This window comes from Xiphophorus couchianus, chromosome 10 (genome assembly GCF_001444195.1).
Source record: "Xiphophorus couchianus chromosome 10, X_couchianus-1.0, whole genome shotgun sequence".
In the NCBI taxonomy this organism is placed as follows: Eukaryota; Metazoa; Chordata; class Actinopteri; order Cyprinodontiformes; family Poeciliidae; genus Xiphophorus; species Xiphophorus couchianus.
The window spans coordinates 13014543-13035107 of NC_040237.1; the positions used below are offsets into that span (position 1 = coordinate 13014543).

Consider the following 20565-nt stretch of genomic DNA (forward strand, 5'->3'; position numbering starts at 1 on the left):
CTCCTCTCCTCTCCTCTCCTCTCCTCTCCTCTCCTCTCCTCTCCTTTCCGTCTCGTTCTCCGCCTCACACCGCTGCAGCTCTTCGAGCTAAACCCGCAGCCACCCGCCTGGTAATGAGGCATCAGGCTTCATTATCAGAGTGCATGCGTGTGTCTGAAGGCTCGTCCTTTTAAATCTAACGGAAAAGGAGCTTTGCTGCTGTTTCCAATTCATCCCAATCATTTTTTTGTTCTTAAAGTGTGTGTGTGTGGGGGGGGAAGGACTCTTAAAAACTACAGTGTTGCGTATTTTTTCTGCTCGTCTTCGCAGGAAATCTGAAAACTTGTCCGTCTTGGCACTTGAGTCATGTTTTTTTTTTTTTTTTGCAGTCACAGTGAGGATGAGAGAGATGGTGTGACCCATTTACAGGGACACGGCTCCTAACTCTACACTTTGTCCTCTTCTGCTCAGTGTTCGGCTTAGTTTGAGTCCCGTCTGCTGTTTCAGGTAGATGCGCTCCAGTTCCGCCGTGTGTTTGAGAATGGAGCTGCGATTCATCTGCAGGCGGCGTTAAGGCAAACATATGCGAGTTTGTCGAGATGAAATGGAACCGAACGGATACAAATTAGAAGCTTTGAGGGACACCTTTGTTAAATGCCATAAGGTTGTCCTGATTTCCTCTTGCTACACTCTGTTTTCTGTGCACCAGCTTCTTTTATTATAAACAACTCGAGGTTTTCAGAATATAACTGAATAGGATGATTTGCTCAAAAGGATTTTCTGTTGATGTGGCCTTAAACTTGCCTTAACACCAAAAATAAATAAATAAATAAATAAAACTTCAAAAGTATTTTATAGAAAGCACTAAATTAATTCTGATCTGTTTTAAAAATTGATAGATTCATTTTTGGCGTGCCCTCGAAAAAGACACTTTCAGGAATTTAATAAAAAAATAGTTTTGGTGAATGAAAGGAGACAGCCAGAGACTTATTCTCAGCAGCTTCGGCCGATCCAGGACGTCTTCTGGTAATCTCCTTTGACGTACAATGCAAAGTCAACTTTGTAGTTTTACAAATAGGGTTTTCTAACTACCCAGGAGAGTCAGTACATATTAATGTACAAGAAATCAGCTGGTTTAGAATATTTGGCTGACAAACGTCAAATAAATGAGCTGCAGGAGTACCTTGATTTTTCCAGGAAGTTGTGGTGATGCGATTGTTACTATTAATGCAAATTCCGTCATTACTCATAAATGTTTGTGCGGACTTGCACAATTTTCACCAGTCATTGTAACTTTTCTGCAAGTCTTACCAGTCTCGTTACAATACAACCTAGGTTAACATCGCTGGATCAACAACCATCCACTTCAGTTTTTGTCGTCACACATTTAACACCTCAGAAAAGGTTCGTGATGAAAAGGTTCATCCATACACTGCAAAAACACAAAATCATACCAAGTATTTTTTTCGTCTAGTTTCAAGTGCAAATATCTTAGCAAACTTGAAGTAAGACAAAACTAACTTACAAGTATCGTTTTAGCAAGATATAGAAGTTTGTTTTAAGTGAATCATTTCTTAATATTGACGAAAAAGTGCTAACACCACTGACAGATTATTTAACTTATAACCAGGCATTTTTCCCATGTTATGAGTTAATTTATCTGCCAATGGAACTAGTACTTTCTCTTCAATATTAAGGAGTTAACTTAAAAAGAGGCTCTATATTTTGCTGAAAAGTTACTTTTAAGTTATTTTGTCTTATTTGTAGTGTAATAACATATTTGCACTACTAAACTATTGTTATGACTTGCATCATTAAAGTGTTATCTGGCGGCCATAAAGATTAGGGCTGATCCATGTGTTGGCAGAGAGGTTGGAGTTTAGGGTTGAGAACAGGTATTGTGAGGTGGTGGGAGGTGTTTCTGAGAATCTTTGAGCTGTTTAACAATGTAATGTCTCCCTTTTGTGCTAAAACGATAAAAAAAAAAAATTGTGTTTTGATGAATAAATAAATAAACAAACACGGCTGGGATTTCAGCCTGGGGACACTGAAGCAGGTGTTGATGTTTTCAGATCTCAGGGTGTGTGAATGCGGCGTTCCTCAGGGGAGACAAAGTGACTTGATTAGTTTCTAATTGGCTCCGAAGAGTTGGGACTCAGCCAGCAGTTCATCATCATCATCATCACCAGCAGCAGCCATAATGAATTCTTTCAGTTCCGTCAATTGATGGTTCGTTCCGAGATTCCTGCAGCTCGGAGCGTCGGGACGGCAGGAAGCCGGGGATGAAGCATCTCTGTGATTGATGCGAGTCATTTCCTCGCTGTCACCCTCCCTCCGAGGAAAACTCCCACTCATTCGTAAACTCCTCCACACACACACACACATACTATCTCCATTAAAGCAGCGTGTTCCCGGCTGAACTACAGAGTCGTGACAACGAGAACGCCTGATCAGATCAAGCAAACAGGCGAGAGGAGCTGAAGAGCAGCGATTCACTCTCTTAGTCAGTGTGTGTGTGTTGCTGCTGCAGAACACCTCGAGTAGGAAGAGCTGCAAACACACACAATGACTTACAGAACCGGATCACTACACACCAACGGGAAACAGGGCCACGTTCTCCGTTTGAAATAATTAAACGCTCATCCGTTTCAATCTCGTATCTTAACTTCACAGAAACGTAAATTCGGTCGAGTAGTCTCATGAATTTGATTTAATGTAGTCAGGTTGCTGAGGGAACTTGCGGGGGCTTCCCGTTCCCTCCCTCCGTCCAAAGCGGCTTCAGCGGTCGAACTTTAAAAGCAGACCACGCTCCGCGCGACGGCATTGTGCGGAGCTGATCTCGTTTTCTGAGATCAGCCAACACCAAGTCCAGCCTTTCCCACCATGAAGGCAACTGACACAATGCGCCATGTGTTGGATCTGAACTTAAATCACGGTCTTGATAGACTTGAACCATTTTTACTTTGAATTTGTGAACATAAATAGTATTAAAGAGACCATAGGTCAAATATTTCTTATTGGTTGTAGTTCTCAATGATTTTTATGACATTGTTCACATGTACAAAATGAGATGTTTGTTGTTGTTTTTGTTTTTTTTAACCAAACACGGCAAACATTTCTAATCTGGTTCTGATATACATCTTTCCAGAAGTTTCATGCTTCATTTGCATATCCGAGTTGCCATATTCTTACATAGAAAAAGAAAAGTGATTTTGCACTTCTACCTCTCCAACACAAAGCTAAACTTTTTCAGACTTTTTTGTTTTTAATTGTCAAGTCATGAACTTTAACATTGAAACTACCTGAGGCCTGCAAAACCACAGACGGAGTTCCTGGTCTTTTATTTTTTTCTGAGTATTTCGGCGTCTTACTGTGGGATGAACCTGCTGCAACGTCCTCTCTTGGGAAGAGTAAATGTAGTCTCAACCTGTTTCCGTGTTATGGATATTTAATTTACTTTTTTTTTTTAGTATAATGGTCTTGGCACTCCTCTCTTGTTGCTTCTCTGCTGTCACTGCTGATGTCTTGCCACCCGAACGCAGTTTTAAGTTTTCAATTTGTCTTATTTTTATTTCTTTGACCAGAAAATGTCAGCACATATACAAATGAACGCTAACATATTCGGCTCTGCAAAGCAACATAAAAATCTTTATGTTTCGCATTGATTGACGGCGTTTCGCAAACTTCGTTTTATTGACCCTGAAATGGGTGAACGTGGTATCTTCCTTTGGCTTCTTTGTCTCTCCGCTGTCATCTTTTTCTCATTACTTTCTGTCCTCGGTTTGTTTTCCGTCAACTCCTGCAGATGTTTCAGCCAGCTGAAGGTGTAAAGTGTGCCTCAGATGTCAAACTAGTCTCAAAACGTCCTTTTTAGCAGCACATAAAACGTGACGCATGTTTTCATAAAAATAGCGTTTCTCGCCCAAGAGATGATTGAAGTAATTCTTCCAGCTTGTTTGTTCCCAGAAAACCAGAGATGCAGAACAAACAAAAAAAAAAATATATATATATATATATAAAACATCAGTAAATATTTATAAGGGGTCGTTTAACCGTTTCTGCTCCCTCCTCACCTGTTGCTTTGGGCACCATGGAAACAAAATGCAGCAGCCAATGAGCCACTGGCTGCAGCCGACCAGGGGCTGGCAGGATGCCAGAGCATCCATTGTTCCATGTTTGTGATGTCAAAGCGAACTATTGTCTGGTGGTTTTGTTCTTGCTGTGGCAGCTGTAGATCCATGCAGAAAAATAAATAAATAAATAAAAGAATGAAAAAAAAACAACAAAAAAAACAGGAAGGTTGCAGATATGACAGCAGAACCATCTGAGAGGGAGGAGGAGACCATGGATTTAACGATTCGTTCTGACCATGATCCGCAACAAAAACGGTTAGCGTCAGTCACGGTGTCTGCCTTTTTTTTTTTGTTTCCAATTAAAACATCAGTCAGGATCGGGTCTCAACATTTGCAAACATGTTGTGCTCTTTCATGAACCAGTTCTTAGCAGAAAAAATAAGGTTTAGAGCTGAGATGAAGTAGGAGAAGGAACATTGAATAAACAAAAAAGGGGAGAAAAAAATCCCCAAAAACTGATGAAACAAAGAAACAAATAAAGAAAACCCTCTTTGGTGGGAAACAAGCCGATGCGTCTAGTTCATAAACTTTAATAGACACTTTACTTTACATAAAAGCGTGCTCTCCCTTGCCCCTCCCCCCTCTCGCCGTGCAGCATGCAATAGGCGCACTTTCTCTGTGGAGCACCTGAGGTCACACTGCATCCAGAGAAGCAGAGGTTAATCATGCTGCATGCATCGTGATGCAGCTATGCCCTTTAGAAGATCATACCAGATTATTACCACAACAATGACACCAGGAGGGTCACATCTGCACGCTACAGTCTGCAGATTATTTTTTTAAATAATTTCTTCTTTTTTTTTTTGTAGACAAGTACGGTTTCTTCCCCTCCACCAGCTGTCTCAGCCTCACTGTGGAGGCGGAATACCAAGTAAAGCTCGCTAACTCCCAAATTGCCTCATAAAAGTTCCAATAAAATCAGCAGAAGAGCAAGATGAGACGGGAGATAATATTTTTCTATCAGAAATCCAAGCTTTTTCTTTTGTTTTTGTTTCTTCTTTGTACCGAGTGCTTCTTTAGGTCTCTGCAGATCAACGACGGTGGTAGTTTTCCGCCGTAGGGACAGGGTGCAGCAGAGGGAAATGTACTCGTATTTGGACAGTCGGGGGCGGGGGGAATGAGGCGTGTTGCAGTAAATTGAAGATCGTTTTGTGGCTTTTAGAGGGAAAAAAGAATTCAACAGAAATCAAGCACTGTAAATAAAGCGACGCCTCTTCCAGTCGCCGTTCTTCTTCCAGAAATAATCCTTAATAATGTCGACACTGTGTTCAGGCTGAATTCTGCTTTTAATGGAGATCATTAAAAGGTCAACAATGCGGTTGGAGATGTAGAATTTGCAATTTGTTGTGGTAATAAGACAACGGTTAGCAAGGTGCATATCAACCGTGTATGCAATCCAATGCTAAAGAAACATTTGACCTTGTTATGTGCTAAATAATAGTTTATTTATGGAACTTTTACTATATTACATGCTTGGCAGCCATATTGCATACCAAACTTGGGGCGACATGAAGTCATCGAAAGACCTTTGCTACAAAGTCGTGTGATACAGCTGTAATATTGTGTAAATTAATTATAGTAAAAGTGAAGTTTAGTAATTTTGGAACATCCTAAGACGTCCTCAAACTCCAGCGTTTGTAGAGTGTTGCCATCACTAGTTAATATTTAAATCACCAGTTCACATTTCTGTGAAGGTGTCACCTTGTCGAAACAGAAACAGTCCTAATTTTACAAATAAACTCAAAATAATTGAGTGGTGATGCTGATCGTTCACTTTGCTTCTCCATGTATCACTCACACATTTCGTCTTCTGCTTTAAAAAACAAAACAAAAAACAACACATCGGTAAATGGAGCTAAGCTAATCATCCAACTTCCTGTCTTCCTTACACAAAGCAGCTGGAGCGGCAGATAAGTCAGACAGAAAGATATTGAAATGCACCAACAGGCTCCCGTCCAGCTTCCAGGCCTTTTGTCTGGACTGCACTCATAAACGAAAACAAAGAGAGTCTCTGCGGTCCGACGGCCTCCTCCAGGGCCTGCTGGAGGGTTGGCTGACCCGTTTAAGGTTGGCTCCGCAAAATGCAGCAGCTATGTGAACACAGCACAGGTGTGAAACCGCATCACTGTTCAAAACCGTAGCCTTCGTGGAACAGAGGTGAAAACTTGTCAGTGGGGTCAGATCCGGTGTCAGTGAGCTGGATTAACTCTTCTGCCCTGCAGGCTCCTGATTGGTCATTAGTTTTTAACCTTATTGACCTATAACCTTTGATCGAGTCAAATCACACTTTTCAGCATCTGATGCCTCTGGTGTAACTACTTTTGAATGCATTTTCTGGCTTGCAAAAGTTTCACTCATTTGTCTGATTACTTTTCTATTACATTCCTCCCACTCACAAAAATGATTTTATGATTTCTAAAAAACAAAAAAAACAGCAAACATACATAGTTCTACAGATCATAGTCGGTTTTTCATAATCAAATTGGAGCAAAATGTGTTTCATCCTTGACAGCAAGTATTCATCTGTGGACATCTGGAGGTGAAAGGTTTCTACACATGAAGGGGAAACGGCGCTGGCGCCTGATGATTTAAGTTTTTACTTCTTTATATCCTATAATTGCATATTTTAGACTGCGTGTGCACAAGTACTCAAGAGCAATAATCAGCAGGAGGAATGTGTGCTGGAGTTCTGGATGATAAGAAAAGCTTCCGGAAGATCCAGATTGGTCTTTTGGCTTTACAAAGCATGTCTGTAAAAACTTGTAAGTAAAAGAAAACGTATTATAAAAGACCGTCAGACACATCACAGCTGCCATCTCATCGCTTGATGTAAAACACGTTACATCAAGCTGGTTCACAAACAACTAAAGGAGAATTTTATTCTGAAGGATTCTGTCATCCTCTGTGAAATTCGGTGGTTGATTATTTTCTTTTCTTTTCAAGTGACGCCGAGTCTTGCGTGGAGAAAGCGACTTTCTGTGAACTAGATCCAGACATGATTAGGTTTCATAGGATCGATGGTGGCTGTATACAAATTTGAATTTTTGGTGCGTTTTTGACCAAATGTTTTGAGTCCTTGTGCAACGAAAGTTCCAGAAACTGAGTGAGACGAGATTTCTGCTCAGAAACATGTGAAGGTGAGAGGGACATCATTAGAAGCTGCTGCTGCTGCTGCCTGGAGGTGTTTTATTCTCAGTCCGAAGGACAGGACAGTCTGACACCGAGCAGCCAGGACCGGAGAGCGCTTTGGACTCTTAAGTGGACAAACATGACTAATTTACATGTCCTCTAAATCTGCAACAAGCTGCCTATTTGTTGATTAGATTCTTTTTTTAAAAAACTCAAATATGAATAAAATCCTCTTTTCCGAGAACCAGCAACAGATGAGTGAGTTTGGGTTGAAGGGATATGTGAAAAGCTGCAGGAACAAAGCTTTTTTTTAAAAAGGTATTTCTGCTGAGGCGGATTTGGATGTTTTCATTTGCTCTAAATCACAACAACAAAGCCTGATGTCCTGTGAAGGTTATAAATTTATGTCTGTGTATTTATTTATTTTTTTGGCTAGAAGCTAACGGTCACGTCGGTGCAGACATCATTAGGAAGAAGGACGAGTCTGATGTTGGGATGTGAGGCTTTGTGCTTATTTGCTCCAAAAAAACGACCTAAAACCAGCTTTTACTCCACCGAATACAAATAAGTTTGAGCACGCGCAATTTTCATGTCTTATTAGTGTTTTTCATGTTACCCATCCGTTCCCGTGTTTCTTGTTGCATCACATCCCAGAGAAAGTTGGTCCAGTGTGATCCTTGAGATGTTTTGAAGCTATTGTTGAAGCGGTTCAAGTGTCATTTTGTCCCTTTTATCTTCCACTTATCCAAGGTCAGATTGCAGAGGCAACATCCAGCAGGACAAGCAGACATCCATCTCCCCAGTTCCTTTAGTCATTTCAACCAAACCAGACACTCTCCTCTCCAGGTCTTACATCTTTTACAACAGCGTTGTGACCAGAGACGCTAAGCCGTTCCGAAAAAGTCCAACCTGTAGCAGTGGCGAAAAGCTATTTTGTAAAATCTCTTCTTTTTTTGTTGTTGTTGCTGATAGCCATTTGGAGTCGACTCTAGTACTCCTCACAAGGTGCCTAAGAGTCACCCTCTGTACTGAACCGATCAGAGTCTCTTCTCCAAAACCTTGGTGTAAACATTCCCAGGAAGAGGGAAAGATCTGAATCCTCAGAAACTGGAGAAAGCCCTGCGATATCTCCATCTCTTCAAAGATGTTTGTACAAAAACTTGCAGAAAATCCCATGTCTTCCAAAGAAATACATTTTTTATCTTCTTTTGTTTTTTTTATTCAATCTTCTTTTTTATTTATTGTCAGTTCCCTGATTTACAGATGAGACTTTTAAGTTCTTTTTTTTTTGTCAAAGTATTGCTTTTGGTTTTTTCCTGTGGGTTACAATTAATGTAAAAGATTGACAGCAATACTTATGATTTTAGACTGTCAGAGAAAAAGATGGGAGTTCATTTATCAAAGTCATATGTTTGCCATATTTTTCATACATTTAAAAATGTCTTGAGTTCCACTCTAAATATTTAATTCAAAAAAATATTTCAATATTTTTAAAATAATTAATTCAAAAAAAAATTATATTTAGCTTTCAAATGATTTAGAACGCTACATGTTTCATTTGTAAGCAGAATATTTAGTTCCTAACTAAACACTTAAATCTAAGCTAAATGTTTAGTTTTCAAACTAAATATTCAGATTTCAAATTGCATATTTAGTTAGAATGCTAAATATTTAGTTTTCAATTGTATAAGTCTAAATATGTGGTTTGCAAACTAAATACGCAACTTTCAAATTTCATATTTAGTTAGAATGCTAAATGTTTACTCTGAAAACTATATACTTAGCATCTGGCGTTAGCATTAGCTCATGCTAAATATTTAGCTAAAATGGTTTTAACTAGTCTTAGTTTTTAACTAAATATTTCTCATGCTAATGAAATATTTAATTTGAAAGCTGAATATTTTATTTGAGAACAAAATGTTTAGTTTCCAATTAAATCTTTAAGTCCGAGCTAAATGTTTAGTTGTCAAACTAAAAAAACATAGCAAAAGCATAATCTCGACTGCTTGCAGGATAGTTGTAGCTCAAGTAATGTTTTTTTTTATTTCATGTATCATCTATTTATTTACCGTATTCTGAATTTTCCTTTTTCTTTTTTACTGTAACTTTACAAACGGCACCCCATATATTTCCTAAGCATGTTCAGCTGCAGCTTTATTCTTTTCACATTTTACACTGTCTGAAGATACTCTCGTCTTACGAGAAATAATTGAATCTAACTAGATTCAAGCTGTAGAAATTTCATTGTTTCCGCCGCTCTCCTCCTTTTTACTGTAACATCCGTCTGTTTTTTTGGGTTTTTTCCCCGTTATTTGTCTTTCCTGCAGCGGCGTTCCTCTCTCCTTCATGTGGAGCATCGGTGATCTCACCTCCTCTCACCGTCGCCTCCCCTCGCTCTGCCCCTTTTGTTCGCAGCCTTTTCACTCCGCCACTCCTCCTCCATCTCGCTCGCTCCCCTCCCTTGTGAGTGTGTGAAAGTGTGCATGCGCAGGCGGGCGGGCGTGCACGCGTGCCGATGCACCCGCTGGCGAACAGGTGTTTGAGGCAGAGCTCCAAAGCCAGGAGCGAATAGATAGCGCTCGCTCCCACCCTGGACCCGCTGTGGAGACTCCTCTCCTCCTGCAGAGATGATCTGGAGCACCGGGGGACCAGCCGGGAGGCATCAGTCTGAGAGGTTTAACCCAGTGGAGGAGGCTGGAGCGCTGGGATAAATCTGCTGCTCATCCTCCTGCTGGTTCCTACAGTGAGTATGGGAGGAAGTTGGAGAGGATTCAAGCCGGGATCGGTCCGATTCTGCAAACTGAGTTCTGAGTGAAGGGGTGTATGTGTGTGTGTGTGTGGAGCTAAAACCCATCGGTGAGGTCTTGCGTAGGACCCTCAGAGGATCAAGAGCTGATGGGTTTTTTTTGGGGGGGGGCTTGCTGCAGCAGTCTGTCAGAAGCGCGGGCTGCACCTGTTATGCAAAGACACTTGTTGAGATCAGAATTCATCCTTTAGTGTCTCCAGTGGGAGATTCTTTAAGCAAGTTTTTCCCCTTAGGAATCTGAAAGAACCCCGTTTGGTCTGAGCTTTCTTCCTTTCTGTCTGGGGAGGGAATGCGAAGAGGGCGGAAGCCGTCGGAATTTGATTCCCGTCTCTTCCCCTGTTTCTGTGCGTCAGGTCGGACAGTAAGATCTCCCGCTTGGCTCAGCGCTGGAACCAGAGGCCAGCAGGAGATGCTGTGATCCGAGACCCGAAGCCCCTGTACCCCACAGGAATCTATCGATCCTCACTCAGCCTGGACAGGTGAGCGTACACACACATACACGCACGCGCACACGCATTTGCTGCTCAGAGTGCAAACTTCTGTTGCCACGCTGCCGACGAAGACGATCATCCTCACTTGTGAAGACGCAGCTTTTTGTCCGCTGTGGTGCGCTCCGGTGCGCGCCGGTGATTTACATTCGAAGTGAACCGGAATGACAAAAACACAACATTTTCTGTTTGTCATCTCTGCATCACTTCAATGTGAGTAATCAGACAAAGAACACAGTGTTCTGCGTGTGGTGATGGAATATTCACTGTTAAAATAAAATGCAGCTCTTTCTTAGAGTTTATTTTCAGGTCCAGAAATCATGTGACATGTTATGGAAATCCTGGTGAAGGAAAATATTTGATTTTGTCTCCGTGGTGGAGATGCGGTCAACAGGACACAAAACTTTGAGTCAGCAGCTGAACATTCTCGCTTTGTAAAAATCACCTTATATAACTTTTGAGGAAGGAATTAAGCCAAATTTCTGAAACAACCCAGTCTAACAAGATGTTCACGGGAAACATCAAGCCAATCAGACAGATATACGCAGCTGGAACTATCTAAAGAAGGTAAATCAGCACTGGGTGTAAAGAAAAAAATTTTTGGAAACTCCCAGCTAGTTTGAGCTACACTAAATGTTCAAGCGGCAACATGGGAACGTCCAACGGACCAAGGAAGGCATTGAAGCATCAAGATTTGAAGCAATCCTCCAGAAAATAGAGATTGAACAATAACAGAGCCTAAGGACGACTGAACAAACACTATTCTGGAGGAACTCTGAGGGAACAACAACAGAAAAAAACCCATTAACACCTGAACAAGGATCCAGTGGACTGATTAGAAACAACTCATGGAAAGTGGATAGGTTAGATGAAAGTCATAAGAAAAGTCATGGAAATGGCGCTGGAACACTTGTTCGGTGCCAACATCGTACGTGAAAAGTTAAGTCACAGCCACAGATCTGAACAGTTTAGGTACAGAAGCAGGGCAGATGGAGGTCAGGACATCTACAGGAAATACACAGCTGGACCTTCTCTCATCCAATCAGAGCACTCCGACTTCAGGAAACACGGAAGAACATGGCAGACAAACCATTCAGACGTCAATCCTACTTGACGTTTCTGGAGACAACTTTAAAAATGACCAAATAATTCCAGGTCGGACGGCTGATACGTTAGCTTTTAGTTCAGCATTGGTACAGTCCGCAAAGACTTCAAGAAAAGTGAAAAGAGCTGGAACAAATAATTCCCTAGGATGTTTTTTGTTTACTTTCATGTAGTGATTTGTTTTTCTGTATTTGACCTGGAATAAAAAGAGATGCATCACTAATTACAAGATTGCAGTTTAATTTGAGTTACGTTTTACAAAACCAGGATGTTCAGCTGAACAAACAAGTTAAATAAAACAGCTTGCCATCGTATCTGTAATCTTTGGTCAAATTGCTGACTGGATGTCCTCAAAGAGCTGTTTTTTTTTGTTTTGTTTTGGGGTTTTTTTTAAAGAAATTTCAGAATTATTTGCTACAGATGTCTGGTTTGTGTCCTTTTTAAAAGCTAGCTTTACATCCAGTTGCACTGAGTCGGGATTGTCCTGATTCACACATGTCTGAATATTGAAAACACAGAAGACTGGTGGCAAAACATGAATTTTCGCAATGAAACTGGATTTTTTTATTTTCATTTATTTATGATTGTTTTTATTGTGGATGTAGTTGGTGCTGCTGAGATGTTTCCATTGGGGTGTCCAGACTTTTCAATGTTGCTCTGCCATGTTGACATTCCAGGTTGGGAAATGCTATACTGCAAGTGTATCTCAAATTGGAGAAAGAACTCCATATGCAAGGATGCTGCAGTCCCATATATCCTTGGTGTTGGTGGGTGACTGTTGGCTGTTGTTATGCTCCTGTGTTTAAATTATTCACAGGAGCACAGATTTTTTTCTGCCCTTATTCAGCCTGAGCCAATAGCCCACTTAACCCTACTCATCTGCTGCCATGGTTACCTCCCGGTTTGATTCGGGGAATAGGTTAAACTGCTGACCCGAGCTGCGTTTTAGGTGAGCACACAAAGAGCCAATCAGAGGGATCTGCAGTGTGTGTGTGTGTGTGTGTGTGCGGGGTCAGGTTATTCCTCGTCTTGTGAGGACACGTCTTTATATCCTGACTCCACAGCTGTTTTATGAGAACGAGCGGTCGCTATAAAGTTATAAACGCTGCGACGTGAATCATTAAACCCAGAAACTTAGAGGAAGGCCTGGTTGTATTTGTGGAGACTGAGACCAAGCATGGGGGAAAGGGGCAGGAAAAGTCACCATCGCACACAGAAGGTTTTATTTTTCACGCTATATGCCTGGTTCTCGGGGCAAGATTTTCAAATCGTGGGCTGATTTTCAAAACCAGCGGGAGCGCTCACGTGACGTTAAAAGGTCTTAAGGTGGAACAGGTTCGGTCCTACAATGTGTGTGGGGTAACACTCTACGCACAAACCGGTATCAATCGCCAACGTTCCAGGTGTCTGATGGGAAATCTCGCAAAACTCCTACGTAACTTCAACGTAAACAAACATGGCCGACTGGGAAGAAGCAGTTCAATTCAGTTTATTTACATGGTGCCAGTCTGCACCAAAATGTCGTCTCCAGCCTCTGTCCAACAAACTAATTTCAGTTCAATCGTGCATACATCCTAGTTATCAAATAGTAGTAAGCTCAGCTGATTATTCAAAGTAGTTTAAAAATTTAGTTTCCATCTAAGAAAATGGCGCTAGTTTGTGCACCATATTTAACAGCGAAGAAGAAAACAATAAATATGTATTTGACCTTCACCACACTCTCTGATGCACTAAAGCAGTTATTTTATATTCTCTATTTTGATTTCCCTTACATGTTCCCATCGCCGCACTTTCCGATTGATCGCTTTCCGTCAGATCCAAGAGGCTGCGTTCTCATTTCTCCTCCGGGAAACAACACACATTTTTATACATCGAAACAAGAACAACATGCTTAATATCCCCAATTTTAGATTGAACTAGGAATAAGTTTTAATCGGATTTGTATTAAAATTTAGGTACTTGTGAAACATTGTCAAAAGAGAGAAGTTAGAGTTGAACCAGTGCTTCTCCACATAAAACAAAATCAACTGGATTGGTTTAGGCAGATTGATTGATTGATTGATTGATTGATTGATTGATTGATTAATTGATTAATTAAGTTACTGTCTGTGATCCTTCTTGTCACCTTATATTTCATAGATTTCTCTGCTTTTACAGTTATCACAAAATCTTCTCTGGAGTTATATCTTTTCTAATATCTCCCAAAGGCTGTAACATCTCAAGGCTGAATTATTTGTTTCTCAGCACGAATCACACAAATGGATCTGAAGCCTTTCAGGCGCTTTTTTATATAAAGTTTTCTATTCACCGTCCTTCACTTTTTCTTTGAAAATCTAATTTTAGAATACCTTTCCCTCTAAGGGCAAAGCCAGTCTTTTGATAGACATCTGTTCATAAACTTTTCCATTGATTGGTGTGGACTTGGTTGATCCGCAGTAAAAAAAAAATAATAGTGAACTTTTCTTGGTCGGTTTCTGAACTTCCTGGAGATCTTTCAAAAATTTGTTTTAGTCTACAGGAGGATTTTCAATTTATTGGTTGAGCCATCTAATTCTGACCCCAGAATAACTCATGCAGAAAAAGTCTTGGGAAGTGAAGGTGTGAACCAGTGGTGTGTTGACATGTCGCTTGGCAAAGAATTGAAATGAAATCTTTTCGCTCTCTACCAGCAGCTTCACAAAGGCTAAATTAGTTCTCATTTCCATAGATTAATTCCTGAGAAGAACCAGAGATGACATAGCCAGAGAGAACTTTGATGTAGAATCTTTGAGTCATAACCAGAAAACATGCAGAAGATGGGTTTTTTAAAATTATTTTATTTTATTTTACCAGGCAGAGGGGAAACCTTGAAACCACCTAGAAACTCTCAGGGTTTCTTCAGGTTAGATACGGTGTCTCACAAGTCCATGTCAGGTTTCAAGTCACTGTTGACTTTCTGATCAGTTGTGGGCCATTTGGTCTACAGACTAGATGGCCTCCATCTTAGCCCACAAACTAAATTGCTGTAGGTTACAAACTCATAGTTGAATGAATTAAACAATTTAAACTCTACAAAAGATTATCAACCGTTTTCTTTTTCAACATTTAATTGAGCATGAAAAATGTGCTAAAGGCCGATATTTAATATTTGAAACTTAATAAAATGTTATAGATATCTTTTTGGAAATATAAATATGGGTCTATGCCCAAGGAGAAAAGTTAGAACATTTTAGTGACACATTTCTGAATGAATTGAACTAATAGCATTTAACTTTGTGAATTTAATGTCTTATTCAATACCTGCAAATCCCTCAACTCACATTGTTCACTTCTTTATGATATGCTAGGTTTCGGAAACTTTTCTCCACATTCTGGATTTAAAAAAAAAAACAATAAGAAGAAGAATAAGCTCTGCTACCCTCCAATCATTACCTGTTTGAATGTGTGTATCTGCATCAAAGATAACTGTTCACCCTCTACTCAATCAGACTCCATCCTCTCCACCAAGAGTAAGTCCAAAGAACTGTAAGACCAGGGGCAAAATTGTAGATCTGAACAAGGCTGGGATGGGCTGCAGGACAATAGACAAACATCTTGGTGAGAAGACAATCACTGCTGTCTTAATTATTAGAAAATGGAAGAAACTGAAAATGACTGTCAATCTCTTTCCCATTCACTAAAAGTGTGAGGGAAAAAGCCAGAGCTACATGGTCCGATAAATGACCTGAAGAGTGCTGAGACCGTAATCTGAAAGGTTACCAATAGTCACTGCATCGTCACAGATTACAATCCTACAGTGCGTGCAAGGCCCCCCTGCTCAGGCCAGCACATGTCCAGACCCATCTGAAGTTTGCTAATGACCATCTGTATGATCCAGAGGAGGCAGGGGAGAAGGTCTTGGGGTCAGATGAGACCAGAATAGAACATTATGGGATAAACTCCAGCTGATGTGATTGGAGGAAGAAGGATGAAGAGTGCAATTCCATGAACACCATCCTGACAATCAAGCGTGATCGTCTTCCAGCTTTACAATGACCCAGAACACAGCCGGAAATTGTCTGCCCAGTAACTGTCTTCCACTGCAAAGAGGAGAAGTGCCGAACTGAACAATGTTAGTTCAGTATTTGGAAGCATGACCGACACGGACTGAACGACTTTGTTCACTTCCTCCACTGCCGTTGCTTAAACAGGCAGACTACAATTTAAAAACAGGGCAGAAAATAAACATCTTCTCCTTCAATTCTCTGATTGGCTCGGTAAAAAAAATCTGCCGGAGACAATCCAAGTCAACGGGAGGAAGCCCAGACTGTGCTGGAAACCAGAATTTTTCTTTTTTTTTTTCCGAGAAGAATTGCGCAGGAAGACCATGGCCAGCCTAACAGTTACCCTGACACTATGAAGATCTGGGGAGGGGATCCTTTTGCAGAACATTTATAGCCTTGTGCAGCTTGTCCAAATCTGGTCACAAATTACAGAAAAAGTCTGACCTCTGTAATTTAAAAAAAAAGTTTCTGTATCAAGTATAAATTTCTATTTTCTATTGTACATCTTTCTTATTTCAGCAAAAAAACCGAAATAAATTAATTCAAAATCAATGTAATTTTTTTTATATATATATATATATATTTTTTTTATGTTATTTTGTCTCACAGTTGCAGATGCTTCGAAGTTAAACAATTGCAAACCTCTCAATTCTTCATTACTTAAAAAAATAATGCATCAAATACCTGCGTCCCCCCGCTGTGAGTGTAAGCTGGAGAGACATATGTGTAGTCATAACCATTAAGCTACCATCTCTGATTTGTGTGTATCTTATGTGTGCGTTCACCTGCACTTTGTGTCTATATGAGGTGTGTGTGTGTGTATGCTCACATATGCAGTGTTTTTTAGCCCTCACCTTGCTGACCCACAGATAAACCATGTCGTTATCTGAGCTGCTGCAGACGGCTTCTGTTTCATGACTATGGGATGTCCGCAGACTGCAGCCAGCACACACATCTGTGATCTGCGGCTGCCTTGATTATCCATTCAAATTATTTTAAGATAAAACGGTGACCTCTAACAGCGGCTTCTGCAGTGGTGCAAGAGACTCCAGTTTTATCTCTGTAAACTCAAGTTCTTTCCTTTTTGTAAGACAATTCATTTCGCCAGAATTTTCCTTATGTAGAACAGAGCTGCAAACCGTTGCTTACCTTATGAATCATTTTCATCTTTACACACATTTTGTCATGGTTCAGGAAAGCATAGTTCCGCACTAATTTAAAAAGAAAAATGAATAAATGTATTATTATAAGTGCAGGAAATGCGCTGCTCCTCTCTGCCACGGGTTTAATTAAACAGATCCTCTCTGCCTTATGTCAAGCAGCAGCACATAGAGCGCTCACCTCATTCATTGACCAGCTGATGTATAAACAGCCTGAAAAGCTATAATTACAGCAGCATAATCTAATACTGAACAATGCATTAAGGGAGCCTTTAGTTTGAGAATTAAATTCAATTACATTCTACGTTTTTACACAATTCTAACAATCTCCTTGAACTTAAGGTATCTTTACCATTTATGTACTTTTTGAAGCTGATCAAAGGTTCTCACAATCAGCACGACTTTGTTTCTCTGGGGTAGAAATGAAACTACGAAGGAGTTGAACAAGCACCCAAGTTGCCGCGCCCTAGTTGAATAAAACGAGGCATGCTTTGAAAAATATGTCAACAGATAAAAGTCTGAAACGTGCAGCATCTATGTGTAGACTTCTCAGTCCTACAAATACATTGCTCTGACAGGGAGCAATCCGCATTCAGCACGTCATCGTAACAACGTTTCTCCATTAAGCCTCATGTTTCGATAATGGCGGGAAAACCATTAGTACGCCGAGTTTTCGGCCAGTCGTCTCTGTGTTATTAACTGCTGCAGTGTGGGCATGTTTTTGCTTTTACCTTCAGAGCGCTTTGCTTGTTGATACTTTCTTGGCAGTGTTGGAGCCTTGCTTGGAAGATAATGACATGTTCCAAAGAGAAAAATTGACAAAAAGGGACAGAAAACAAAATGTGAATTTAATCTCCCTCTAAACCAGGTGGCGCTGGATCGACGTGCTGCTTATTTTGCCAGGAGATCACACAGCTGCAACAAAAAGCTGCCGATTGGAAATGGCATTGTGAGAGCCTCAACTCTGAAAATCCAAGTAGGATTTTATCAGCGGGCTTCTTGTCTCATCCGTCACACAACAAGAAATACCAACAGAGTGCTCACTTAGAGTCGCGTGGAATGTCAAGTGGTTTTAATCGTATTTTTTCTCCTGAGAATTCCATGTTCCTGTATTCTGACAAATTCTGTAGAGGGCTTGATTTAAGCTATTGAGCATAAATTGAGCTGAAACAGATTCCTTAATTTAGCCTAGCACATATTTTCTATTCAAATTCCTGAGATGCTCGAATTGAGTCAAGGGTCCCTAATAAAGTGACCTTTGACTCATTGACTATTTAAAATTGTATTAGACTGCCCTGTAGGAGAAATTCCTAAAACTGCATATATTAAACATGACTTAAAGACGCAATTTAACACCTTAAAATCAGGCCTCTGTCTCTTTAAGAAGCTGCTAATCGTTCCGACAAGCCGCCTTCAGCACGTCGTCGTGACAACATTTCTCCATTTCTGGCGGTTTTTCTGCCAGAAAAAAAAGCAGAAAAGCTGCATATTTTCTGGCTGCCTCTTTTTAAAGAGTTTGCCATCTGTAATGTAATAAAGTCATAACTACTAGTTCCGAACTCGATGTTCTTTAGTGCGAATCTTTCATTATCGCTGCTGTCTTTTTCTTCTTCTGCAACCGAAGGTCGATTACTTCCCCCTCAAACACTCGGAACCTGCTGAGTGGATGTGTGTGTGTGTGTGTGTGTGTCTCCATCACATCCCTCCCCATCTGCCGATGGACCCAGTGGAGTGTGTAATTGTTGCTCTTGTTGCGCTGGTTGGTTCCTACCCGACGTTTGCCGCGCTTTGAGCAGAGCCATCAGAGCCGCGGAGTGGAACAAAAGAAAAAAAAAAAAAACGCTCTCCGTGTTTTGAGCCGCAGGACAGGAGACGGTCTCAGAAGTTTCCGCTGAATGTCATTTTCAGTTCGGCGAGGTCGTGTTTTCCCATCAGCTGGATGTCGGGGGAAGATGAGTCCCCCGTACTTTTGTTTTCACTCCAGAAAGCGTGATTAAAGCTGCTCTTTGCACACTTTGGCGTGCGTGGACGGATTATAAGCTACTGGTGAACTTGAAGAGGGTCCTTTTCTTTTCACAGCTTCCCGCTAAAACAGCACATTAGAAAATAAAATTTGCAGCAGCATCTCGGTTTTTATCCTCTTAAGCCTGAAAAGGGTCCAGTTAACATATTTTGATGCACTTTGTTACCTGTTTGAATTGAAATAAATTTGAAAAAACCTCTAACATTTGATAAACAGTTTAAATGGAACTAAAAAAGTTCTGTTTTTAATGAGTTAATGGAGTTTCCTAAAGTCTTGTTGTCTCAGTAAGCTTGGCTTTACACAACCACTCTAAGGTTTGCTCATCCAATTCCTGTCTATGCTAAGTAAGCTCTGCTCTGGTGGCAGCATCACTGTCTTTCTCAAGGGAAGACAGTCCTGAAGTTTGAGATATAAAAATATTGTAATCAAATCAACCCATTATTTTGTAATTTACGTTTTTTGTAAAGGATAGTCTATGGAAATTATCTCATTTTCATTGTATTTTTAATCGTATTCCATTTTATCTTAAAATATTACCAAAAAAGTCCACAAATGTATCCACTGACCAACTTTATTTTCTGGGCAGCAGGAGGTAGCGGTTCATCCTGAAACCTGGGGGTTGCCAGTTCGAACCCTCAATCTGTCTCTCTGTCACTTTGCTATTGTTTCCATTAGCAAAACACCTGGTGGTGGTCAGAGGGGCCCATGGTATCGATAAAATGGCAGCCTCCCTTCTGTCAGTCTTCCTCTGGGCAGCTGTAGCTAGAAGGCAGCTTACCAGCATCAGTGTGTGAATGTGTGTATGCATGAATGAATGGGGTGTAGCATCTTGGAGTCCTCGGATCTGATAAAGCGCTACACAAGTGCAGGCAGTAGTTCAACACACGTACAAGATTAAAGAAACTTGTTTTCTCTCACGTGTGTTCCAGAGGTTCACTTTCAACTCAGTGAACTGAAGCAATGTTAGAAAAACGAGTGGGCCAAAATTCCTCCAAACTCACAAAATATTACGGTAAGTATTTTTGATTTAGTGTCTAGTGCAAATATCCTAGTACCCTTGAAATAATAAAACAAACTCACAGGTGACCTTTCAGCAAGATATACAGTAGAAGCTTGTTGTAAGTGAACAATTCCTTAATGTTGATGAAAAAATGCTAGATTTGCTGGTAAATTATTTCACTTATAACAAAAAAATGTCCCCTTGTTATAAGTGAAATAATTTGCCAGTAGAATTAAAACGTCTTCGTCCATATTAAGGCAGTATTGACTTAAAATAAGCTGCTATATCTTCCAAAAAGGCTACTTGTGAGTTAGTTTTGTCTTAATTCAAGGGAATTTTCACTGGAAAGTAGACCAAAAATATGCGGCTGCTAAAGATAGTTTTCCAAGCTGTTGGATCATGAGGTGGACTCAGCTCACTGGGTTTTGGTTTAGTCTTTGTTTAATGAATAATAAAGTAGTATAAAATCTCATGTGTCATTTTTGGACCTATTGATTCTTCCTAATGCAATAGAAAAACCTCTGAAGATGGAAAAGGCATGCTTCCTGTCCCTCGTGACGATCTCTGTCTTATCATTTTAAAACTTCCGGAAAACACACACACCCACACACACACATGTTTACCCTGAGGCCTAGCAGATTATTGGTTCATCAGTAGATTTTATTGCTTATCAAATTTCCTGTGAACGCTGAAAATGAGCTATTAGCAGTTTTGCCACATA

At 40.4% G+C, this 20565-nt stretch overlaps 1 protein-coding gene across 5 annotated transcripts in view; it reads left to right on the forward strand.

Annotated features, from left to right (window-relative positions):
• Window positions 1-20565, forward strand: part of ankfn1a (ankyrin repeat and fibronectin type III domain containing 1a) — a 103612-nt gene that overhangs the window by 47982 nt on the left and 35065 nt on the right. For 4 of the 5 annotated variants that reach the window (XM_028029692.1, XM_028029693.1, XM_028029691.1 and 1 more), the window contains exon 7: window positions 10401-10526. In XM_028029692.1, coding sequence (XP_027885493.1) covers window positions 10401-10526 — 126 coding nt within the window. Of the gene's footprint in view, window positions 1-9465; window positions 9985-10400; window positions 10527-20565 lie in introns of those variants that run through there. The other variant, XM_028029694.1, reaches the window with a different exon arrangement.